At 37.4% G+C, this 23,718-nt stretch overlaps 2 protein-coding genes across 2 annotated transcripts in view; one reads left to right on the plus strand and one right to left on the minus strand.

The window, feature by feature from the left end:
• impdh1a (IMP (inosine 5'-monophosphate) dehydrogenase 1a) overlaps positions 1–23,718 on the minus strand; it is a 101,395-nt gene that overhangs the window by 22,803 nt on the left and 54,874 nt on the right. The window lies entirely within an intron of this gene.
• Positions 11,339–23,718, plus strand: part of frmd4a (FERM domain containing 4A) — a 166,181-nt gene continuing 153,801 nt past the window's right edge. Inside the window, exon 1 of the mRNA XM_051869559.1 lies at positions 11,339–11,763. Coding sequence (XP_051725519.1) covers positions 11,719–11,763 — 45 coding nt within the window. The 5' untranslated portion in view covers positions 11,339–11,718. The remainder of the gene's footprint in view (positions 11,764–23,718) is intronic.

Consider the following 23,718-nt stretch of genomic DNA (forward strand, 5'->3'; position numbering starts at 1 on the left):
GGTTGTGGCCAGTGTCTGTGACCATATCACCTTTAGTCCCACCAGGGTGACTCTTTGAAGTCTCTGGAGCTGGTGAGAATATGTTCTGTTTTTCTTTACTGAGGTAACAAAGGTGCCAATGGGGCAATTGGTCCCGGACTTGCCGGAGCCGATTTGTGATTTACATGCACAGTTCAGGAGGCTAAAAGCATTCTGAAGATTCTAAACTTGATTGACTCTGCCGGATCTATCCAGACGCTACACTGCAAAACGGCCTACAATCAATATCTTTACCAGAGCAGCAAGAGAGTGGATATTTTCTGCGAACAAGTATTATGTTGCCTCGGAATCATAGTAAATATGAGTTTCCTGATGGGAAAATTGGACATGAACGTTGTATTTTCAAGTTGTATTTTACTGGGAAACTCTGATAAAATTTTGATAATGTTTATATGGTTGTCAACTGTTACAACCCTTTATTTTGTCTTTTATTTATTTTTATTTTTTTGGAAGTATTTATGTCCAGGGATGGTGGTCATTGGTACCTGCAGGCTAACAAGTGGTCCGTGATTGGTTCAGTCGATTCCAGGCACACCTTAAAAAGCCCTTTGGCACGTTCAAGCTCAAACCGGTGCGCAACGTTTTGCTACGGTTTCCGGGTTGAATGACATGTTTCCTGAAAACTGTGTGCAACGGGGTTTGAGATATGTTTTCTCTTGTTTGGAGGGTGTGTCAAAAATGTCAGCCCAATCAGCAACAACATGTATATAAACCACGCAGTATTAAAGAGACAGCTCCCACAATGGGTCCAAGTTAAGTCGTTTACAAATGTGTCCACTGCAGCTCGGTATATGCAACAATTGAAGATATTAGGAGACATGTTTGTCTTAAGAGTTTTATAGTAAAAATATAACATATCAATCCTTTAAATAACACAAAGAATGGCCTTCTCAACTGCCATAGTTGCAACTCTTGCGTCATCAGAACAGGGTGTTTAACGCACCACCTTTTCCATTTAAAAAAACGTTTTGCAACGTTTTGTTGGGGCTGAACGGAGCCCTGATGTCACTCCCTTTGGCAGAACATTGTGTTGTTGTGAGGAATGTAGGCTATTGTTGGTTTGGCTGTGTATTTAGACAAAAAATTGAGTGTTAAGAGTTCAGTGATCATTGTTTGTTCTCTGAGAGTGAATTAGAAATTGTAAGTAAGAAACTGTTTGGTATTTTGACCCTATTGCCTTAAAGACCCAAAAATGCTATTTATGTCATTAATTACTCACCCTCATGTCGTCCCAAACCCATAAAAGACCTTCGTTTGTCTTCGGAACATTAAGATATATTCTGATGAAATCCGAGAGCGAGAGGTGTTTTTAATCCTCCATTCAAAACAACGAAATTACTGTCATTCAAGGTCCAGAAAAGTAGTAAAAACATCGTTAAAATAGTTAACGTGACTACAAAACAAAAATAACGACTTTATTCAACAAATTTGTCTCTCCCCTGTCATTCTGCTATGTTTATACGTTTCAGAGCTTCCGTGTTTATGTCCGAACGCGGGACATAAATTTCATTTTTGGATGAACTAACTAACCTTTTATTTCATTTCATGTTCATTTTCATGTTCCATGCCAATACTCCATAAGCAAGTCGAACTTTGTCACAAATGTTGCTTGACCAATGCAATCAATACAATCATCTATTTTAGTAAGAGGGAAAGTATCCAATTTTGTCAACTGGTTAACTTTACGGTAATCTGTTCAGAAGTGTGAAGTTCCACCTGGCTTAGGCCTAGGACACACAAGACAATTTTTAAATCTTAACCGATTTTAAAACTGTGGGAGACCTCAGACATAATGACAGTTTCAACCGATTTTTTGCATTATAATTCTCTGAACGCACACACTAGATGATTTGACTGGACTACGAGACCACATAACAGTTGATTGCAGGAGCGATTTCACATTGACATAAGATCTCACAGAGACTCACGAGATCAAACGTGACTTGAGAAGAAAAACAAATGGAGGACAACTGACGTTGTTAGCAGGCTCTCCTGCCACGCGTTCTGCTTTACAGTGAAAAACAAAATCGAAAAAAAATAATATGGGTGATCTTCTTTCTCAATACTCCACTTTCGTGGTATGTTTGTGGCTGCCAAGTTTCAGAAGAAGCACGCAACATCCTGTATCAAATCAGAGGCAACCAAATCAAGAGTCATAAATATCAAACATGTTTGATATTTAAGATCGGGGACAGTCCGTCTCGATCGGGAGCAGTTAAATAATTGTAATGACACCACACAATAGAGGATTTTTTGGACAAAAAATCATTTGTGACAAGCCTCGAATTGCGCCGCGCCCCCTCGATCGTTCGGAGGTCCAAATTGGGCTTGAAATCTTAAAGTGTGTGGCCAGCCTTAGGAACTAAAAGGCATGGGGTCAAAATACCAAACACAGTTTCTACCTTACAATTTCTAATTCACTCTCAGGGAACAAACAATGGTCATGGAACTCTTAACACTAGAATTTCTGTCTAATCATTTTTAAGGTGTGCCTGGAATCGACTGAACCAATCATGGACCACTTATTAGCCTGCAGGAGCCAATAACCACCATCCTTGGACACAAACACAAAAACAAATAAAGAAAGAAATAAGACAAAATAAAGGGTTGTAACACAACGAATGGGACACTACAGAATATTTTATTCAAAAATAAACACCTTCAATACATTTAGGCTTTAATAAGATTTCCCCAAGAAATAGGCACGAATGAACCTGGTGTCCTCCATGATTTCTATTATTTCCGACAACCTAAACCTCACTCCCATCCGGGTCACGGCACCAGTGTAACCCCTCCAGTCCTGAAATCATATAATTGTTTTGTGTGCGAGGAACAGACTTAAACTGAAGTTTTCATTATGTACTTCATGATACTTTTATGGTGCTTTTTTTGTCATGTAAGAGCTCAACAGCCATCTTCTCATTTCATTATACTGAAAAGTAACTAGGATATTCTTTATGTCCCACAGAAGAAAGAAAGTCATATAGGTTTGGAATGACAGGAAGTAAATGATGATAGATTTGTTGTTTTTGAGTGAACAATTTAAAATAAGCTATTTTTTCTTACCTCATATACAGATATTTTACTGGAAACCAAGATAAAAAAATACAAATGAATTATTAAACCTAACCCTTGCTAATTAACTAGACATAAAATGTCCTCACAAGTGGGTTTTTATGATATTTCACTTTATTTGTGAGGACATTTGGCCCTCACAAGTATAGCCAAACCAGAATACCCTCATTGACATCAACAAGGAGACAGTGTTGCTAAGGTTCTGATGAAAGGTCTCATCTGTAAGTGACAGAGTGCTTGTGACAGTTGTAGGGGATTGCGGTAGGAAAGCCTCTTATAGGCAGTAACTGCAGCTTCCCAATGCTTCTGAGAGACTGCAAGGTTACTATACACACACACACACACACGCGCGCACACACACACACCCTCCCTACCCCTAAACCTATTCATCACTGAAAACTCTGCATTTTTAGATTTTCAAAAAACATTACTTAGTATTATAAGCAGTTTTTCTCACGGGGACCAAAAAATGTCCCCACAATTAAAAGGATTTCGGATATTGCCATCATTATAGGGACATAATGTAGGGTTTACCAGAGCCACACACAAGTGCACACACAGGTCGTATGCAGATCGGCTGCATGTTTATGAATGAATTAATCTGTTGGAAATCTTGGAGCTTAGTAAGTGATGCTGGTTTAAATCACATAATGTTGTTGTTCATTCATCTCTTCCAATTCAATCTTTTAATCTATTCACACTATCTTTATGTTACTTTTGACAGAAGCATACCTTATTAACTCTTAAGAAATGGGGTATGTCTATATGTGTGTGGTCTATGGAAACATCAGTTTGTTGACTAAATATTCTGGTTAAAAATACAGTGTGATTTAGACCTGATCACCTGATTGTATGACGAACTAATCCAGTTTAGTATGGTCACTGACGTCGAGGTGAAAGTGACTTTGAAACTGACAGTGTTTGGCAGTATTGTTGCTACAAATTGTCACGCAATAAGTGTAACTGCATCTCCCGTTCGCTAGGTAACATTTTCACTTATAATCATTCAGCATTCATTTGTGTACGACTATGTTAATCAGGACTAGCGATTCCCTATTCATGAATAAACTATTTCGTGTCAGTTCTTTTAAATGAATCTGTTTGAATCTGTTCTTGGTTTTGAATCAAATGATTCAGTCTCGGTCAGCTCACTAGCGCACTGAATCGTTTGGAGCAATTTTTATTCATCAAAAAAGTAGCGCGATAGACGCAGATAACAAAGCACAGAAATAAAATAGAGGGCTGGATTAAGTGGATATTTACTTACAGTTAACTGAAACAAAACCTTAAAAGCTTTTTATCATCTGTCGGCGAAGATGAAGACGTCTTTATACGTTTGACACCTGCACGTGCAACTTCTGAATGAATCTGTACTTCAGGTAAAAACATTCTTCAATACCTGTACTACCATGTTGTTTTGGATCTTTTGAAATGTACCCTTTAAAGTACGTTTGGACTACCTAGTACATAATATTGTATGTGAGTGACTATGGTAATCTTTAAGTGTATGTTAGTGGATTGTCTAACCAACAAGTGTTGTGTCACGTGACTTTCAGAGATAATTTGCGTTTGACACTAGTCATGTGTTGATGCGTTGTGAAAGTTGTTAGGCTTGTTAGAAATGCATCGGCGCTGCGCAGACCGATCGGCGAATGACATCAAAGTAGATGCATCTCGAACAAGCTGTTGTGACTTTTGCTGCCTTCACGTGCTATCGGAAATTTCCTACTTCCCACTTTTTTACCTAGGAGACTCGTATTTACGATAATTTCGATAGCACGTGAATGCAGCATTATTTTCAATTGCTATTTAAGGACTGCGAAAGGAGTTCTGGAAGTTACTGTACGTTGTAATGGTACATTAAGCTCTTTTCCAGTAACCTCTTTACCGCTTGCTTATCAGTGTCAGTATATGCGAATGTTGCCTATAATTATTCTATGCCTTTCTTTGCTGCTTAGCTTTGCGTGAATGACTGTGAGTAAAGAGATTTACCTTGCCATTCACTGTACATGCAGTTAGTGTGTGAGGTTTGATTTATCCAACTCCAGCAGAGGGCACTGTTGTGTTGCTTTGTAGAATCTGCCTGCCTTTTAAAATATCGATTCCATTTTCCGCCTCTAAAATAACAGAATTCCACATAAGAGAAATTTCAGAGAAAAAAAAAGGTCTTTTTTGTTTTGTTGTTTCATTGAAAGTTCTAGATTAAATTCCAAAATGACAAAAATGGCACAACAAACACGCTCACACAACACAAAGCATGCATTTGTAGGCTAGTTAACAGTAGCACACAGTATCCTTGTTTTTTTCATTTCCTGGTGCGTTTATGTCTGAACTTTGCCCATCTATATCGAAAAACATCAATATTATTATTATTAACAGCAATTATTAATATCAATAATAATAAATTTATTTGTGTCTGTTAAAGGATATACATTAGAAAACTCAATTCTTATAATAGTAATAATATCAATAATGGTAATAATAATAGTTTATAATTATTTATGATGATACATTAATACAATAATATTAAACAATAATGGTAACACTTTACAATAAGGTTCATTAGTTAACATTAGTTAACTACATTAGTTAACTACATTAGTTAACGAACTAATAATGAACTGCATTAATTCTACAGCATTTATTAATCTTTGTTAATGTTCATTTCAACATTTACTAAAATATTATTATAATCTTGTCAACATTAATGCACTGTGAACTAACATGAACAACTTAACGTTAACGAAGATTAGTAAATACAGTAACAAATGTATTGCTCATGGTTAGTTCATGTTAGTTAATACTTTAACTAATGTTTAACTAATAAACCTTAATTGTAACATGATCAGTCTGATTTGAGATCAAATACTTCAGTTTTTTTTTTTTTAATCCTGAATTTTGAGGAGAAGGTCATGCATTATTGCTGTTAAGATGAGCTTTACTGAATGCACATTCAGGGCTCCACTTTGCACAGATGGAATTTTGAAAAGCATGTCCTTCAGCAGCCACTCAAAATATAAACGCTTTGAGACACAATTCAACTTTATTGTGTGATATTATTATTGAATTCTCACTTGAGCGCTGCATGCTTTATTAAATCAACAGGGCACAGAAAGCAAATCACTCTAGCACAGGGTTCTTTCTCTCCTCTATCACTCGATTGTGTTAAAACTGATTTTAGGCTGAAGTTTCTCTGTTCATAGAAGCCCACTGTCTTTACAGTAAATCTGCTAGGGAAAACACAAACACTCTACCTTTCAAGTATTCATTTCATACAGTCTGAATTGGACTGGATTTTTTTCCCAAGCACGGAGAATGTAAAATCATGAATAAGCTAGGCTAGCCAACCTTCACAGTTTCTGTCTGAAAACCAGAAGAATTATCAACCTGTTCTTTTAGTGATGATGCATTAATTTTTTCATTTATCAGTTAATGATGCATTAGTCTCCAAATTGTTATTCATACCCCAAATAGGTTCAGTTCAAACAAGTCCTGCTATTATGTGGCTACTGTAGGTGTGAATGATTTGTCTAGTGACAAAATCAATACAGAACTGGCTACATGATGGACCTTTAAATGCTCTTCTCTCATTGCTGGCACTCAGTAGCAGAAGTTAGATTGTGTTGTGAGAACATATTGCATTCTGTTAATGTATTCTATTGTGATAGTCTGCATCATATTGCAATGCATTGCCATTAATGAATCTTGTTATATTTGACTGCAGTATGACTCATTTGGCAATGCATAACACAATTCACTTATCTAATTAAGTTATCTAGCAGCTATGCATTATATTAAAAAAAAAAAATCATAAATTGCCAAACAAAAATAATAATTAAAATCAATACTTGGCGTCTGTGTATTGATTCGGTATTGTGATAAAATCTTATTGCAGTACTAGACAGTATTGATTTTCCTCCCACTTGTATTTTTCACAGATCCTAAGGGAGATACTTTATATTCTCAGCAGGTTTAGGTTAATTTAATTTAAGTATATACTTGAATTTAAGCTATTTATTTGCTTTGTTTATGTATCATCACTGAAGATTTTTTACATATGCAAATTATTTTAACAGCAGCTGACATGCTTTGATTACTTATCACAGATATGGTTGTTATTATTATTATTTATTTATATATTTTTTTAACCTAATCCGTGTGTAGCTATTTGTACAGTTAAAAACGCAACTACATTTTTGTCGTCATAGAAAGTAATAGCGCAATCTGAGAGGTATCATTCAGGTAGCTTATGCATCTATGGTGAGTTTAACTATAGTCTAAACAGTGAAATCAGATGCCAAAACTCGTTTATAGAAGCTGAATCGTTTATGTAAATGAGACCTTTTCCACTCATGTATGTGACACATTTTGTTTATTTTCCAGACAGTTTAAAACTCCAACAGGATTTGACTTCAAGCGTATCAAGATTGGCCTTTGCCCTCTTCTGGTTGCGATTTTAGATCTTTTCTTCATCTGACATTTAAAACCCCCACAGAGAGGAGAGATGGAGGCAAAAGGACAGAACATTCCCAGTGGTCTTTAACAGGATAGCTCTTACCTGAACACTGGAGTAAAACTGCTGAAAATTTAGCTTTGCCATCAGAGGGATAAGTTACATTTAAAATAAAAAAAAAAGTTATTTAGGGGCCAAGCAATAAAGGTGGGCACCTATTGTAATCATTAGTACAAAAAAAAAAATTTTACTTGTTACACCGTGTCTTCACCGGTCGCTCACGTGGCAACAGCTAAAAGACGCGACAAACTGGACACACTGGACGCAACAAAGCACCCGTTGCAAAGGATTTGTCCTTTGTGTCAGTAAGTCATAAATAGAACGAGGCATCAGTTTACTGTCGGAGATTTTTTCACTCACGTCGCGCTGCATCCAGTGTAGACAGCCTCACTGATTATAATGGGTTCTATTGTCTTTTGTCGTGTCACATCGCGCCGCCCGGATCCGGTGTAGACACGATGTTAGTGTTTTTATTCTGCAGCCCATAGAACCGTATGGTAAAAAGTTGTGAAATTTTGCACACAGATTTGAACAAGGACAGTCCAATTTTCATGAAAATCGAGCCAGATCATCTTCAGATCATACCGACACTAAAACATGGAAATCAAGTTGCTTAGTCAAACTCTTTTCAAATAATTCTAGAACGAATTCTACGAAAAGCATGCCAAAGCATACATGAGGCTTTATCTCCTCAACGCTTTAGCATATACAGACCAAATTTGGTGTGTTATGATCATGACCTGAGGGTACCTGCTCAGTTTTGGCACAGTGCCACCTAGTGATCAGGAGGTATGAAAAATGTATATATTTGCTTATAACTTCTGTAAGTAAATGCAAACTTGGTGAACATAAGAGACTTCATGGTAACACTTTAGTTTAGAGTCCGATTCTCACTATTAACTATTTGCTTATTAGCATGCATATTACTAGGATATTGGCTGTTTATTAGTACTTATAAAACACATATTAATGCCTTATTCTGCATGACTATATTTTGCATCCCTTAATCTTACCCAGTTCCTACCCAATAGCTAAACTTACTAACTTTTAATAAGCAGTAATTAGGAGTTTATGGAGGCAAAAGTTGTAGTTAATAGTTAGTTAATAGTGAGAATTGGACCCTAATCTAAAGTGTGACTGACTTCTTTCAAAAACAAATCAAATTCAACAAATTCATCTTACCGACCGACGGTACTGTACAGTAATCTGTTTTGATGTGTTTTTTAAAAGACAATACAGGATGAACTGCACAAGCTCTTCAAATATCGTGCTTATTGCCCAAAAAGTAAGAGGGATGAAAGTAAAAAAAATGAGGCGACATGTAGTAGACAGCTTAGCATATAGTTAGTATTTGATATTTTTGGACTAGACTGAAACTAGGTTGTGCATTGAATGCTTTTATTTCAAAAGAACAAGGAGAATTTTATTCCTCAAAATCTGTTCTATTAACTGAAGCAAATAAGACCAGAAAGCGTATCTTGACCACAGTACTGCTGTCTCTTGAATTAAACCTCAATACGTTTTGGCAGAGCTAATGCAAAAGGAATAATGTACATTGGTTTTGATTCTGTCCTGGCAACACAGACCCTCTGCCACACCCGAACGCCCCCCACCCTGATGTCTCGAGTCAGTCAGTCAGACTGCGAGTGTGACTTCATTTATCTTTGTTAGTCCACTGCTGCTCTGGGGGGCTAATTAGTCCTGTGTGGGTTAGAAGAACCAGCCAAGGAGAAACTGTGTGTGCATGTGTGTGGAGAGAGAGAGAGAGAGAGAGAGAGAGAGAGAGAGAGAGAGAGAGAGAGAGGAGACCCAGGTGTGTGAGCTTCAGTAAAACTACACAATGCAAATCCTTTCAAAGGGATAGTGCTTTTAACCCTTCTGAGGTGGTGTCACATGGGACGAGATCCCATGAGGAAAAGCAGACTCTAAAAAAGTGCTGCTTTCTCACCTTGTGGATTGTGTATACAGTATGTGTGAAAAAGAGAGGGGGAGTCGCTATATCTAATCATATGTTTGGGGAAAGTATGTTAGGTCCCCTGAGGCTCCTCTCACTATAGCTCTATCTTTTTTCTTTTTTATCTCTCACACATTCATTCATTCAGTGGAACAAGAACAAAAGCACAGATTAGAACTCGATTTTTACGGTTTCTGAAGAAAACGTATTGGTTCTTACACATTTTTGAAACTGTTTTGTCTAAATATAAAACACTAAAAACTAAAATTTAATCTTGTTACTATTAATATAATTTATATTAAATTAAAGGTGTTTATAAATATTTATATATTTTTATTATAGGTTTATCATGGTGCTATGCAGTTGCTAGGTTATTCTGCACTGAAAAAATGATATGATCAATAAGTCATGACAACTTATGTTTTTACATTACTTTAACTCATCAAAATAAGTTAAGCAATTTTCAGCTTTTTTAATAAATTATACAAAATTCAACTCATTTTTTAAAGTCAGTTTAATATAATTTAAGTTAAAATTACTTACAAATGAGTAATGCTTTTCTCGGGTTCCTGTTTAAAAGTTATCTCCGTGGTTGTTACCAGGGTGTATCTATGCGTTTGCACAGTAAAACAATATTTTGTTTTATTAACTTTTATTCACTAATGTTGTTCAGATAACATAGTATTTTGAGTTTCTGTTGATTAAACTAATCTCTTTCTTTGTATTAGATAAAATTTTTAATCTGAACTCAAAATTAAGGCAACAAGATTCCTTTTTTCACAGTGTACTGTAGGTTTTCTGATGGATTGTTGCTGCAAGTTGCTGCTAGGCGGTTGCTTACTCAGTGTTGCCAAGTCTGCGGTTTTCCCGCGGAATTGGGCTACTTTTACGCTGTTGCCACGGGTTGTTTTTCAGGTCCGCTGGTTGAAGCGACCCCAAATAACATGATATTTAGCCTTTGGAATGCGAATTTTATCAGGGGAACCCCGCCAAAAACATGGATTTTATCCCCCGGAATGCGTTTTTTTTAAGCGGGGGAGCCCCCCTGAAATGCGATTGGGCTAGTTTTGAGTAGCAATTGTGCAGGTTTTGTTGTGAAAACCTGGCAACCCTGTGCTTACTGGTGCTTTGTGCAAAAGTCACTACCATGATGCTAGGTGGTTGCCAGGGTGTTGCTATGTAGTTGCTAAGTTGTTCTGGTGGTTGCTAAGAGGTTGCTTACAGGCTTACCTGCACTTACTCAAAAGTCTTTGATATTCTAGCCTAGATATGCCTCAGGTCCCCCCACACCCCCGAAATTGTAAGTCTGATCGCATAGAAATCTACCATACCCCGATTTGAAGCGCAAATAAAATGTGTTGAGTTAAACGCTGGTTAATGGTTTGTTCAAATCCTTTACATTATGTATAAACAATAGTAGTACAGTAGCAAACACCACTTATTCTTCTTCTGCATTATTCATTTTTTCTTTTCATTTAGTAAAAGTGATGCTAGTAACTGTCTACTGGCACTTACGAATCAATCCTTTTAGAGAAAGTGAAGGTGTGTGTGTTTGCTTGTATCCTAAGTGGCCTCATGGTACTTGATATGATATCTGTGTTCATTGATGGGTGGGCACACTCTCTCTCCCCCTCTCTCCCTCTCTCTCTCTCTCTCTCTCTCTCTCTCTCTCTCTCTCTCTCTCTCTCTCTCTCATTGCCGTGTTTGGTTGTATCAGTCGGATTTGTGAACGTGAGAGCGCGTGTGTGTCTGCAGTGCTGCTTGGTCATTTGAAACGGCAGTCTCTGCCTCCTCTCAGACCGTATGTGTGTGCGAGTGTGTGCATGTGTGTGTCCGTCCTCAGGGAGGAGGGAGTCTAACAGGCTGTTGGAGATCAAAGAAGAGACATTTCATTTGGACCAAGGACGGAGCTTTGGGATTTCTGAACGGAGGGCAAGACGAGGAGAGAAGTAGGGAGCGTACGGGAACAGGAAACTATTGTACAGTGTCCTGCGAAAGAGTAGATGATACGTTTCTTGAGCGTTAACTAAACATTGCCTGGACAATTTTGGTGGTGTTGTAGAGCGTGACGATTGCCTTTAGGGTTTCGGCACGCTACTTGAACATTACTTAAACGTTTGTTTGCAGTAAAGACATCATGGCTGTGCAACTGATGCCCGAATCTGCCGTCTGCCTGCTTATGGTGAGTACGGTGCTCTTTGAGCCAACTCTAAACACATGCACTCACTTAAACACACCCTCGGGATTTAGTTTTATGAACTATCTGTCATATTTGACCTGACGGGTTTGACTGCTGCTCAGCCTTTCTTTTTTTTATTTTGCACACACACAAAAGCAGGAGCACGTGCACTCTGCAGCACCGCCACCAAACGCTGACCGAATTGCAGCACGCCACACTAACATTGCAGCGAAAAAACCCTGACAGGTGCCCTGACATCAGCATCTAGGAACAAACCCTTGCCTTATGTCGTCTCTAGTACTACTACCTCTGCTTTAAGAGAAAGACGGAGTTCGGCGGACACACATTTGCAGAGTGTGTGCTTTTCGAACACTAGGGTCTTATTACTGCATGATGGGCTTCTTTTTATTAGTGCTGATTTTTGTTTCGCTGACTTTGTATGTGTGCGCGCTCAGCCTGTTTGGCTGAATAAGGTGTTTGGCCTCTTTTTTTCAGTCTGTGAATTGTGTGAAATCAGATGGATGATGAGTATTGATTGTGTGCACCTGTTTTAACACCACTGAGTTTGTCTATTGTGCTTTTGAAAGATGTAGTGGAAGGTTGTGAAGCTGAAAGAGAGAGGTGGTGTGGCATAGACTAGTGTAGGATCACCTCTGGAAAGACAAGGAGAAAGCATGTCACTGCCTCACCCCTCTGCCCTACCTGTAACAGCTGTCTGTCTCCATGGTGATAGGCCACGGCTCTTTCTGACATGTTGAGAGGAAGGCAGTGAGACAGACAGGGAGAGAGAGAACGAGAGAGCAAAGTGCTCAGCAAATAAGCTTTCATCTTCTATTTCTCATTTTCTTTTATCCGTTTCTACCACCTCCAAAACTGGAGTTCAGAAAACCTTGGAATCAAATCCAAATCCACAATTGCTTTGGAAGATCTATCCAGGGATGCAGTGGTATTGGAATTTGGGCTTTTACTGACATGAGATGCACAAATAGCTTAACAATTTTTATTTTGTTTCTTGTTTTAAAACACAGTGTTTACACTATAATTAAAATGCTATAATATACAGTAAACAAACAAACAAACAGATAATTATGGATAACTGTGTACTATTTTTGTTTGCTGGCATAGAATGAGTTTGCTGTTTAAATTGAAAAATCTCAACGATATATCCATACCTATTAATATCAATTATTGCTAATATTAGAGTTTTTTTATTATTATGATATTATTTATTATTTATTTTTTGTGAAATTGGATATATAATTGGGCATGTTAATTTCCTGTATTTTTCCTTTAAATGACGTTTACCGTCATTTAATGCTAACTTAAAGTTCTTTAAATATACTAAATATTTAAAATAAAGCAAGTAAAATTAATAAATATTAATTTTCATACTGTACATTCTAATTTTGTTATGCCTAAATTCACTTGTAACATTTAAAATGATTGATTTTAGTTTTTAGTGTTTATATTTAATTTATTTTTACAAAATAGTATAGAATTTTAATTTTCAAATGTATAATTAATTATTTTTATTTAATTTCTATTTAAATTTTGCTCCTTCCTTCCTTCCTCCCTTCCTTCATCCATCCATCCATCCATCCATCCTTCTTTCCTTCCTTCCTTCCTTCTTTCCTTCCATCCATCGTTCCTTCCTTCCTGCCTGCCTTCCATCCATCCATCATTCCTTCCTTTCTTCCTTCGTTCCTGCCTTCCTTCCATCCATCCATCCATCCTTCCATCCTTCCTTCATCCATCCATCCATCCATCCATCCATCCATCCTTTATTCCTTCCTTCGTTCCTGCCTTCCTTCCATCCATCCATCCATCCTTCCTTCCTTCCTTCCTTCCTTCCTTCCTTCCTTCCTTCCCTCCTGCCTTCCTTCATCCATCCATCCATCCATCCATCCATCCATCCATCCATCCATCCATCCTTCCTTCCTTCCTTCCTTCCTTCCTTCCTTTATTCCTTCCTGCCTGCCTTCCATCCATCCATCCATCCAGAGAGATAGAGATGCTTATGCAGTATCAATGTATGTACATCATCAGTTCTCCTTGTTCTTGTGATGTTCTTGTTCTCTCTCTCTCTCTGTTTCTCATGATTTAGAAATGTTGCCAGGACGGTCAGATGATTCACACATACACATTCACACATGCATTCACATGTAAACCCCATTGCAAATATAGACAGCTGAACGTGTTGAGTATTCCTAAAGGCTCTTCATCGTTACTTGTTTTTAGGCAGAGATGATTTCATTTCCTTCGTATAATTTATTCATTATACTGCCTCAGTTGCTGTATGTTTTTATAAAACCAGAGTGCACATTCAAGTACACACTTTATCATGTTAAATCTTTGGTAACGCGTGAAACATTAACACGAGTTTGGGCTGCCTTTGGATGAATATTAATGATGTATCTGCAGTGAGCATTAATATTTCAGTCAGAACGTTAATTAAGATGCTTGACATTTGTAAGAGGCAACAAACCACAATAAAACACAAGCATGAATCCATGGGAAACGCTGTGGCTGTGTCAATCTAATTTTTTCTCTCTCTGAGGGAGCCATCTGAGGGCAAATGCCTGCCAGCCTGGCTGATGAAGGGCCCCGTTCCTCTCGCTCACATTAGTCTTCCAGTAAAAGCAGCAAACTCTTCATATTTTCATTCATCTCCTGCATTTCTCTGAGACGCTCAGACATGATTCAATGTCACGGTGACATCACAGCACACATCATTTTCCTTTGAAGCACAAAAACCTAGACGGTAAAATATGATCAAAGTTATCAGTCGATCTGGGGGGACGCTGCAATTTATGCACATGGTATGAACAGAAAACTGCCTCTCTTTTTGCTGTTTACGATTTCCAAGTATCAGGGGACTGTAGTACTGTAGAATACTGTAGTATTCATGAATTTAAAAAGTTAAACTGTACCTCTTTAGCTGTTTTTTTCAGTAGATCTGCTGGGACGTTGTATTCGATCTGAGCAGTAAACTGGATTCTTTTGTTTGTCGCTTATAATTTGAAAACATCATGGGACGTTTTTGGGTGATTCTGCACACACACACACATAAATATATATATATATATATATAATATATATAATATATATAATAATAAATGTATATAATAATAATAAAATAATAATAAAATGTGTGTGTGTGTATATATATATTTGTGTGTTTTCTATTTTAATGTATTTTAAATTTTCAGCATCATTACTCGTCTTCAGTGTCACATGATCCTTCAGAAATCATTCTAATATGCTGATTTGCTGCTCAAGAAACATTTCCTATTGTTGACAACATTTTTGTGAAAACCGTGATACATTTTTTCATGATTCTTTGATGAATAGAGAGAACAGCATGCATTTAAAATGGAAATCTTTTGTAACATTATAAACGTCTTTACTGTCAATTTTGATCAACTTTAATGCATCTTTACTAAATAAAAGTATTAATTTCTGTAATACTGTGAATACGTTTTGGGAAGAAATTAACATCTAATTAGCATCTGTTTGTCTTATACAATTAAATATCAATATTAATAGCACTTAGCACTTCACCTGCATGTGATAATGCAGAATTAATGGATTTATGACACAATGTCTGATGATTCTCAGATGGTGACACACCCTGACGCCCCTCACAGCATGTGATTCCTGTACTGACCCATCTGTTCGATTGCCATGGTTACAAAATGGTATAAGACCCCACCTATCAGCTCCTCCTTAGCCATCTTGCCAACATCAAACTAAATCAACTTACAGAAACTGTCTGTGACTGAAGATGTTCACTCAATAGAATCATATCTTCTGCTTTGTCAAAATATTTTATTTATTGTTTACACACTTTTACAGTGGCTCTGACAATTACTCATCACACGCCTCTCTTTTCTGATGAATACTTTATTAGTTTCAGTATCCTGCTGTCATATCATGTTATTACCAGCATAGTGTATTCAGCCTAACAATGCAAGCTTTCATTCTGGGAAAATCTGGTCCTTATGGGAACTGCATGTGCACATAAGCGGCATCTGCGTGCACTGTGCTCCATCATCAACCCGTATCTCGAGCTCCGTACTATTTGCGTCTAGATCAATAGCCTTATCTGTCTGAGATCCTCTGGGATGTTTAGTACAGCTCTGCGACCATCAGAATCTCATTACGACTGCAGATAGTGGTTTTAAATGCATTCTGGTTTTGGGCTGGCATTTTTGTGTGTTGTGTAACTAGTGTTCCTGTAGCTTAAACAGTAGCGCATGGCGCTAGCAAGGTCATGTGTTTGAGTCTGATGCATGGATGAACTGAAAAAAATTATAGCTTGAGCTTTGAGTCACTTAATAAAAGCATCTGCCTGTAGCAGCATGTAAATGTAAGTGAATTGTTGAAAGTAGTGGTGAATTACCATAAATGATAAGGGATATTTAGGATAATTGGTAAGCTGGTAAAATAATTAAATACTTTTATCAGAATGTCTAAAACAACTTCATTTTGTCTGTGGCTTAAAATGTCTGATGATCTTTTGTCTAAAACTAGTGTTTCTTTTTTTTAGGTTTATAAATTATTCTTTAAGGAATAGTTGAAGCTGCCTAAATATGGATTTTGGACAGTTAAAAGATTAGTTCACTTTAAAATGAAAATTACCCCAAGATTTACTCTCCCTCAAGCCATCCTAGGTGTATTTGACTTTGTTTTTTCTTTCTGATGAACACAATCAGAGATATATTAATAAATATCTTGATGCGTCCAAGCTTTATAATGGCAATGAATATCTAGCTTCCACCTGACCGGCTTCCGTATTCAAATTATGAAAAATTATGTTGAATACGGAAGGCATAGGACGTAGCGTAAGCATTTTGAACTGCGAGAGGAGTTCAAACATCTAAGTAACTTTCTTCGTAAGTTGAATACGGAAGGCGGTCTGGCAGACGCTAGATATTTTACTTAATTATTGCTTTACTTTATTATAACTTGTTAAATATGGATATTTTTCTTACACAAACGCACCGGTTCGCTTCAGAAGGCCTTTATTAACCCCCGGAGCCGTGTGGCGCAAGTTTATAATGGATGGATGCACTTTCTTGAGCTTCATACTCGTTGGCCCCGTTCACTGCTATTATAAAGCCTGGACGCGTCAGGATATTTATTAATGCTATTTCATGCATTCTGACTTTATACTGTTAAAGAGTTGCATTCTCATGCTAAACATGGCCAAAGTTTCAAAACACGAGTTGGACGTATGACGGAGTATTTCTGTGCCAAATCCACTACTTCCAGTTTCGGTACAGGATTCGGAGAGTTTTTTTCGAGTGTGTCCTGTATGACGTCAAAAGAGAGCAGAATTCCTTGTATAGGCACTTCTCCCTGATAAGCGTGCACACACACATCACCCAGAGCAACGCGTTTCGTTAGGGATATGGAAGCCGAGAGATTTTTCAACAATGGCTGTATCCCAATTCAGGGGCTGCACCCTTTGAAGGCTGCATACATCATCGAGGCAGTCTCATTTAAGAAAAATAACCGTTAGATTGCACCGTAAGAAAGAAATTACAGTATTTCACACCTCACAATGAATATCAGTCAATTTGATTACGGTTACTTGATAAAGTATGCAGCCTTCAAATGCGACCTCTGGAGGACACAGCCTCCGAAATGAGAAGCAGCTCCTGTCACTAAAGGAGTGTGTTTTTGGTTGTGAGGGAAAGATGATCTTTTTCAGCTTCCCAAAGAACCCAGCGTTAAGGGAACAGAGGATGAAGTTTGTTTGTCCGGGGCAGCAACGGAGTTGTGCATGCATGTTTGTTTGTTCCCGGGAATTTGGTGATGAATAATTTGTAAACAAGTCCCAGTTCGGCACTGGATTTGCAGATCGGGGGCGGTGAGTAAAACTGCATCAGATGTCTGTGTTTTGTTGGCAATCGGCGCGCAAGAGCATATAATGTAAACAACACGAATGTTTTTGTTCCCTTTTTATTTATAATGATGTCGCGGCTAGCATGCGGTGTCTAGGCAGAAGCTGTGCGCACCCGTGACTCTTTAGCTCCGCCCATGGCACTGACAGCAGACACGCCTCCAGGATCTCGGCTTTTTTCGGAAAGTCTCGGTTTAGTGTATCTATCTTTTATAAATATGACAAAACTAAAAACTTTTCGGAGAGATGAAGGATGCATTGTTACTCTATATGTACTCAAGATTAACATGAGATTGGCAGAAACTGTGTGTGATACACCTCCTTTAATATAATTCCGATTGTGTTCATCAGAAAGAAGAAAGTCATATACACCTAGGATGGCTTGAGGGTGAGTAAATCTTGGGGTAATTTTCATTTCTACATTGGTCACCATTCTTTTGCATTACATGGAGAAAAATTGAATGTTTTCCTCAAAAACCCTAATTTCTCTTCAGCTGAGGAAAGAAAGTCATATACATCTTCTTGGATGGCTTGGGGTGAGTAAATAATCAGGACATTTTCATTTTTAGGTAAACTATTCCTTCAAGTTTAAATTGAATCTTGCATAATACATTATAGTAATGTTGCAAACGTTTCATGGCGAACATAGTAGTTCTTAGAACAGTTGCGAACTGGGATTGTCGTATTCGCTCTGACAGTCACTGCAGAACAATAGTCAAATGTTAAGGAGATTAGACTCAAATGTAGTAGGGAACCTCTCAGAATATAAAAAAAAAAATCTCTCTTTTTCTCATTCCCATTCTTTCGTTTCCTCTCTCTAGCCTTCTGTCATTAAAGATCAGCTGCATACATTACAGCAAAGAGTTTGTTGCTGCCCAACGGAAAATTCTGGGTGTATTTCACCCTTTAAAAATACTTTTTTTTTTTGCGTGAAACTAGACAGTTTTTTGGCCCCGAGTAGCATTTTGCATATTTGGCCCAGAAGTGCAGTGGCAAAGGTGATGAGATAAGCAAATTCTGCCAAGGAAAAAAATTCATATGCATAGTGAAAAACACACCAGTGATAAACATAATGACAATGAATTCAGATTCCCATTAAATCTTACTTATTTAAACATGGTCTTTCAGCTTGAAAATTTTGCAAATTCATCTGTGTTAATTTGCATGTTTTATTTTGTATTAAAATATAATTTTATAAATTATAACCGTTTCTTCTGTCATGTTCTTAATTCTTTTTCTTAATTTCAGCTTAAAAACATCGTTCACTCATTTTTAATTGGGTATAGATATATAACTGTAATAACAGTAATTGTTTAGGCAGAAACTACAGTGTCCATTGTAAGTGTTTGTAAAAGGTAACAGTGAATACACACATGCTCTACCTGCTCAGGTGTTTAAACACCGTGGGCTTGAGCTCTGTCTGTTGAGACTCTTCTGAGAGAAGCAATTATATAGTCCGCAGGGAGCTGTTAGGATGAGCGAGCATTTACTTTTATCTCCCGTGTTTATCATTTAATAACCTCTTTTCTGTCTTGTCGGCTTTAGTGCAGCTTTGGAGAGACACCATCCTTCACTGAAATATTTCTACGAGTGGTTCAGATATAAAAGAGGTTTACTTGTTACAAAGTAACCGCGGATGCTGGGGAAAGTGTGTCGGGCGCTCTATAACACAACACTTCCTCAAAGTGGCTCAGTGAGTATAAAGAATGCCCTTGCTTTGGAGACGTTCTAAGTTTATCATTTTCAGAAGGTGTAAAGCTAGTCTCAGCCTCAGACAGCACGCCCACAGACTGCCTACAGTCCGGTCACAGAACACAACAATGCCCAGAGCTGGATGAACTCACAGCTCTGATTCTGATTGGTTGACTATCCAAAGGTTTTGTATCAGTCTATCTGGAAACAAAGTTGTTTCAAGGTACCAGGCTGCAAAAATGAGCACTTTGAGGAAGATCTAGTCATTAATTAAGACACTTGGTAGCAAGTGAATGAAATATGCTCAAGCAAAACCTATTCTAATTTGTTTAGAGTTTTGGACAGGATTTTGACCATCGGCTTCAACTTTGGGTCTATGCGAGACTACGACGTTGCAATTTTTATAGCTGCGAGATACATGTTTATGCCATTTATCTACATTTAATCATCTGTATCCCCATTTATTTTTGTAGAAAATCATTATGAAGTCAACATGAAATCAAAATTAGGGCTGCACAATATATTAAAATAAAATCTTATGACTTAATGCGACAGACATATCGTGAAGGATGCAATTAATATAAATGTATAAACCAGCAGTGCATTTATTTATTTGCCGGCAATCCAACAAAATAAAAGGGTGATGGTTTAGCAATTGAAAATGAAGAAATAAAGGCATAAAGTTTAGTTATTTTAGTCAAATTGAATGGGTCAAAAGCGTATGGCATATGAATGAAAACTCAAGTGGATAAGTGTCACGGTTCTGTTATGTTTGGACTTTGCCAATTTTCCTGCCTGTTTGTCACCATGGTTACTGATTTGATTTCGTCATTCTGTTCAGCTGTTCATTATTAATTAGCTTGGTTGATCTGTGTTTTCAGTTCTCATTTGTTCAGTTTTCGTCTTGTTATGGTTGTGTTTGCTTGCCTGACTTTGTTTGGATTTACCTGTGGATATTATTAAAGACTATTGGATCTATATCTTCTTCATTATGCATGTTACTGCAGCCAGTTGTGACAATAATTATTATTTTTTTTTTAATAAGTGTTTACTTTATAGTTACTGAAAGAGGTTTGAGTACTCATAAGAGTATAACCAAATTTTTCCCAAATCCATCCATAAAATTATGGTTTGCACTAAAAAAAGCTATCAGATTAAAAAGTTTTTTTTCTTTTTTTGATGCTTTCTGCAGCAGAATCCCCCTAATCATTCTAGAATAATTAAATCTTTCTAAGTAGAGCTATTAAAGGATTAGTTCACTTTAGAATTAAAATTTCCTGATAATTTACTCACCCCCCCCCCATGTCTTTCTTTCTTTAGTTGAAAAAAAAAGAAGGTTTTTGAGGTAAACATTCCAGGATTTTTCTCCATATAGGGTTAGTGGGTTCAAGGTCCAAATTGCAGTTTCAGTGCAGCTTCAGAGGGCTCTACATGATCCCAGCTGAGGAATAAGGGTCTTATCTAGCAAAGCGATTGGTCATTTTCTAAAAAAAAATAAAAATGTATATACCTTTTAACCACAAATGGTCATCTTGCACTGCTCTGTGCCACACATTACGTAACCACATTGGAAAGGTCATGTGTGACATAGGCGCAAGTACCGACCCAGTGTTTCAAAAGATTTAAACATCCAGGATACGCACACGAAAGAACTATTTTAAACAAGAAACTAACACAAAGACATAAATATGTGTCATTTATCATACAACAAATTTTGAACGGTCCTCCTACTCCACACTTGTACACTGGGTCGGTACTTCCGCCTATGTCACGTGTGACCTTTCCAACGTGATTACGATTATTAGAGCTAGTGCAAGACGAGCATTTGTGGTTAAAAAGTATATACATTTTTATTTTTTTTAGAAAATGACTGATCGTTTACACACATGACCCACAAGACCCTTATTCCTCGGCTGGGATCGTGTAGAGCCCTTTGAAGCTGCATTGAAACTGCAATTTGGACCTTCAACACCGTTGAAGTCTACTCTTTGGAGAAAAATCCTGGAATGTTTTACTCATAAACCTTAATTTCTTTTCGACTGAAGAAAGAAAGACATAAACATCTTGGATGACATGGGGGGGAGTAAATTATCAGGAAATTTTAATTCTAAAGTGAACTAATCCTTTAAGGACATTTGGTGAAAATTCCTGTATTTTATCAAAGTTTTATCAAGTTTCTTGACCTCCTCCTGAAACAAATTTGATTTTTGGCCATCTAATTTTACAACCTCTCCTTTCCAACCATCTATCTCTATTTTGAAACGTAATGGATAAAATCAAGTCCCTGTCTACTATTTCTCTCATAGAATATCTTATTTTACTCTGAAATACATTTGAGTATTTCCTTAAGTGGGATGTGAACATTTTCAAGTTTACTGCAATATTATATGTAACATTTTTTACCTTAACACTTTGACTTGCTATTTCTCTGATGATGTCACCTGTACATTAGGTCTGTTGTACATTACACACAGTACATTAAATGGAACCTGCCCTTGATTAAAGCGACACAGAGCACTGCCTACTGCTTCATTTTAGCAGTAAGCATTCTGTTCACACACTGAGCTAATGGAGAGGAATGGATCATCTCTCTCTCACTCTTACAGAACAGCCCTTGAATCTGCACTAACCTCATTAGATTGCCTGCATACGGGACATGAATGGAAAAATTAGGTTTGAGATGCACACATGCGAGATCAGAGCTGCACATACACACCAGATGTCTCTGCCACGTTCACTTTTAATCATGTTAGAGCTTATTACTGCGCTGGCCTTCCGTTGTTTGGCTTTATCGATGATGTCACCCCTGTGTGTATGTGAGTTTGTGTGTGTGTATGTGTGTGTTCACACATATCTGATATATTGAGGTCAGTGGAGCACAACACCTCTCAAACAGGACATCCATCACTGTGTACTTCACTAACAGAGGAGAGAGAGTAGTATGTATGTATAATCCTGTTGGTCCAACGGCAGCTGGTTTTGTCTACAATGTGAAATGTTTTGTCAGTCAACCTAAAAAAATTATTTTATATGGTAACATCTAAGTAATTGCTTTTATTCAGGCTGAAGAAATTATTTAAATGTATAGTTTACCCCAAAAACTGTGTATGCCGGTCTATATGATTCATGCTCTAGTCATACAAACAGTTTGTGATGAACAAATCTGAAGCTCTTGCATTACTGTTGTTCTCAAATCTTATTTATGTACATTTAAAAATGGCATTAAATGTTAATGTACACTAATGCATATTTTCAGCTAATAACAGTTTAACAATTATCTTTTTATTGGCCAAAGACTATAGCTTTAAAAGACTTGGGGTACCTTTACATGACAACGATATGCTTAAAACTTTTTTCCTTTGAGTTTTCTGCGTACAGATGACACCGTTGTCCTGCAGAGCTTAGCTCCAACCCCAATTGACCCTTCGCCGGGAGTTTGATTGACAAGCGATCTAACCAATCATAACGCCGAATCCGCCATTTTGTCCGACAAAGCAGTCAGGATCAGAAGATTAACCTCAGTGGACTTGAAAAATGGTGTGTATTTACACCTTTCCACGTTTTAAACAACATTCCTTCTCATGTTCATTCATGTTTATTTGATGCTATAAATTAACTAGTAGGAAGAGATGATTGGTTCACGAGCCGCTTGAACTGAGGCACTACAGCGATCTGTCACGACACATTAAAGAGCCACAAAACGGTTTTTATTGTTCGAATTTCTTAAAAAAAAAAATACACAATTTGAAAGCTGGGACATTTTTTTATATCATAAGTAACCTGCTCTGTCTTGTCTGTCGACGTGTTGTCAGTATCCTCTTTGCTCCACGATGTATTTTTCACTGTGTGTGGCGTGACAGTGCCATGGTTTGTCGGACAAAGCAACAGTAACTAAGGGGGGCGGGTCTTGACGAAGGGTCAATTAAACACACCTGAACTACCTAATCAAGGTCTTACTAGGCACACTAGAAACTTCCAGGCAGGTGTGTTGTGTGTGTGTGTGTCTTTTCAATAATTTTACCCTACATTACTCCACTAATATAGTCCACCTGAAGGAGTGAATGAAACGAGTGAGTGAATTCGGACACTGAGTGCGCCGGAAGGACTGCCGATTTCGCATAGTTTTGCTATTTAATAATCATTTGAAATGTAGCAAACTGACAGCTCCAGTAGTAATGAATATTTATGTTAAACTCTGCCATGAAAACTAGCATGTACAAACCTTAATTAAACGATTTAATGATCAATTAAAAGGGAAATTATACCTGTATGATATTATACTGGACCAGCGTGGTTTGGAAAATGAATGGATGATTGATTCAGCTGTGGGCGCCATCTCCTGGCGAGACACAGGAATT

Source organism: Ctenopharyngodon idella, chromosome 18, assembly GCF_019924925.1.
Source record: "Ctenopharyngodon idella isolate HZGC_01 chromosome 18, HZGC01, whole genome shotgun sequence".
NCBI classification, from domain to species: domain Eukaryota; kingdom Metazoa; phylum Chordata; class Actinopteri; order Cypriniformes; family Xenocyprididae; genus Ctenopharyngodon; species Ctenopharyngodon idella.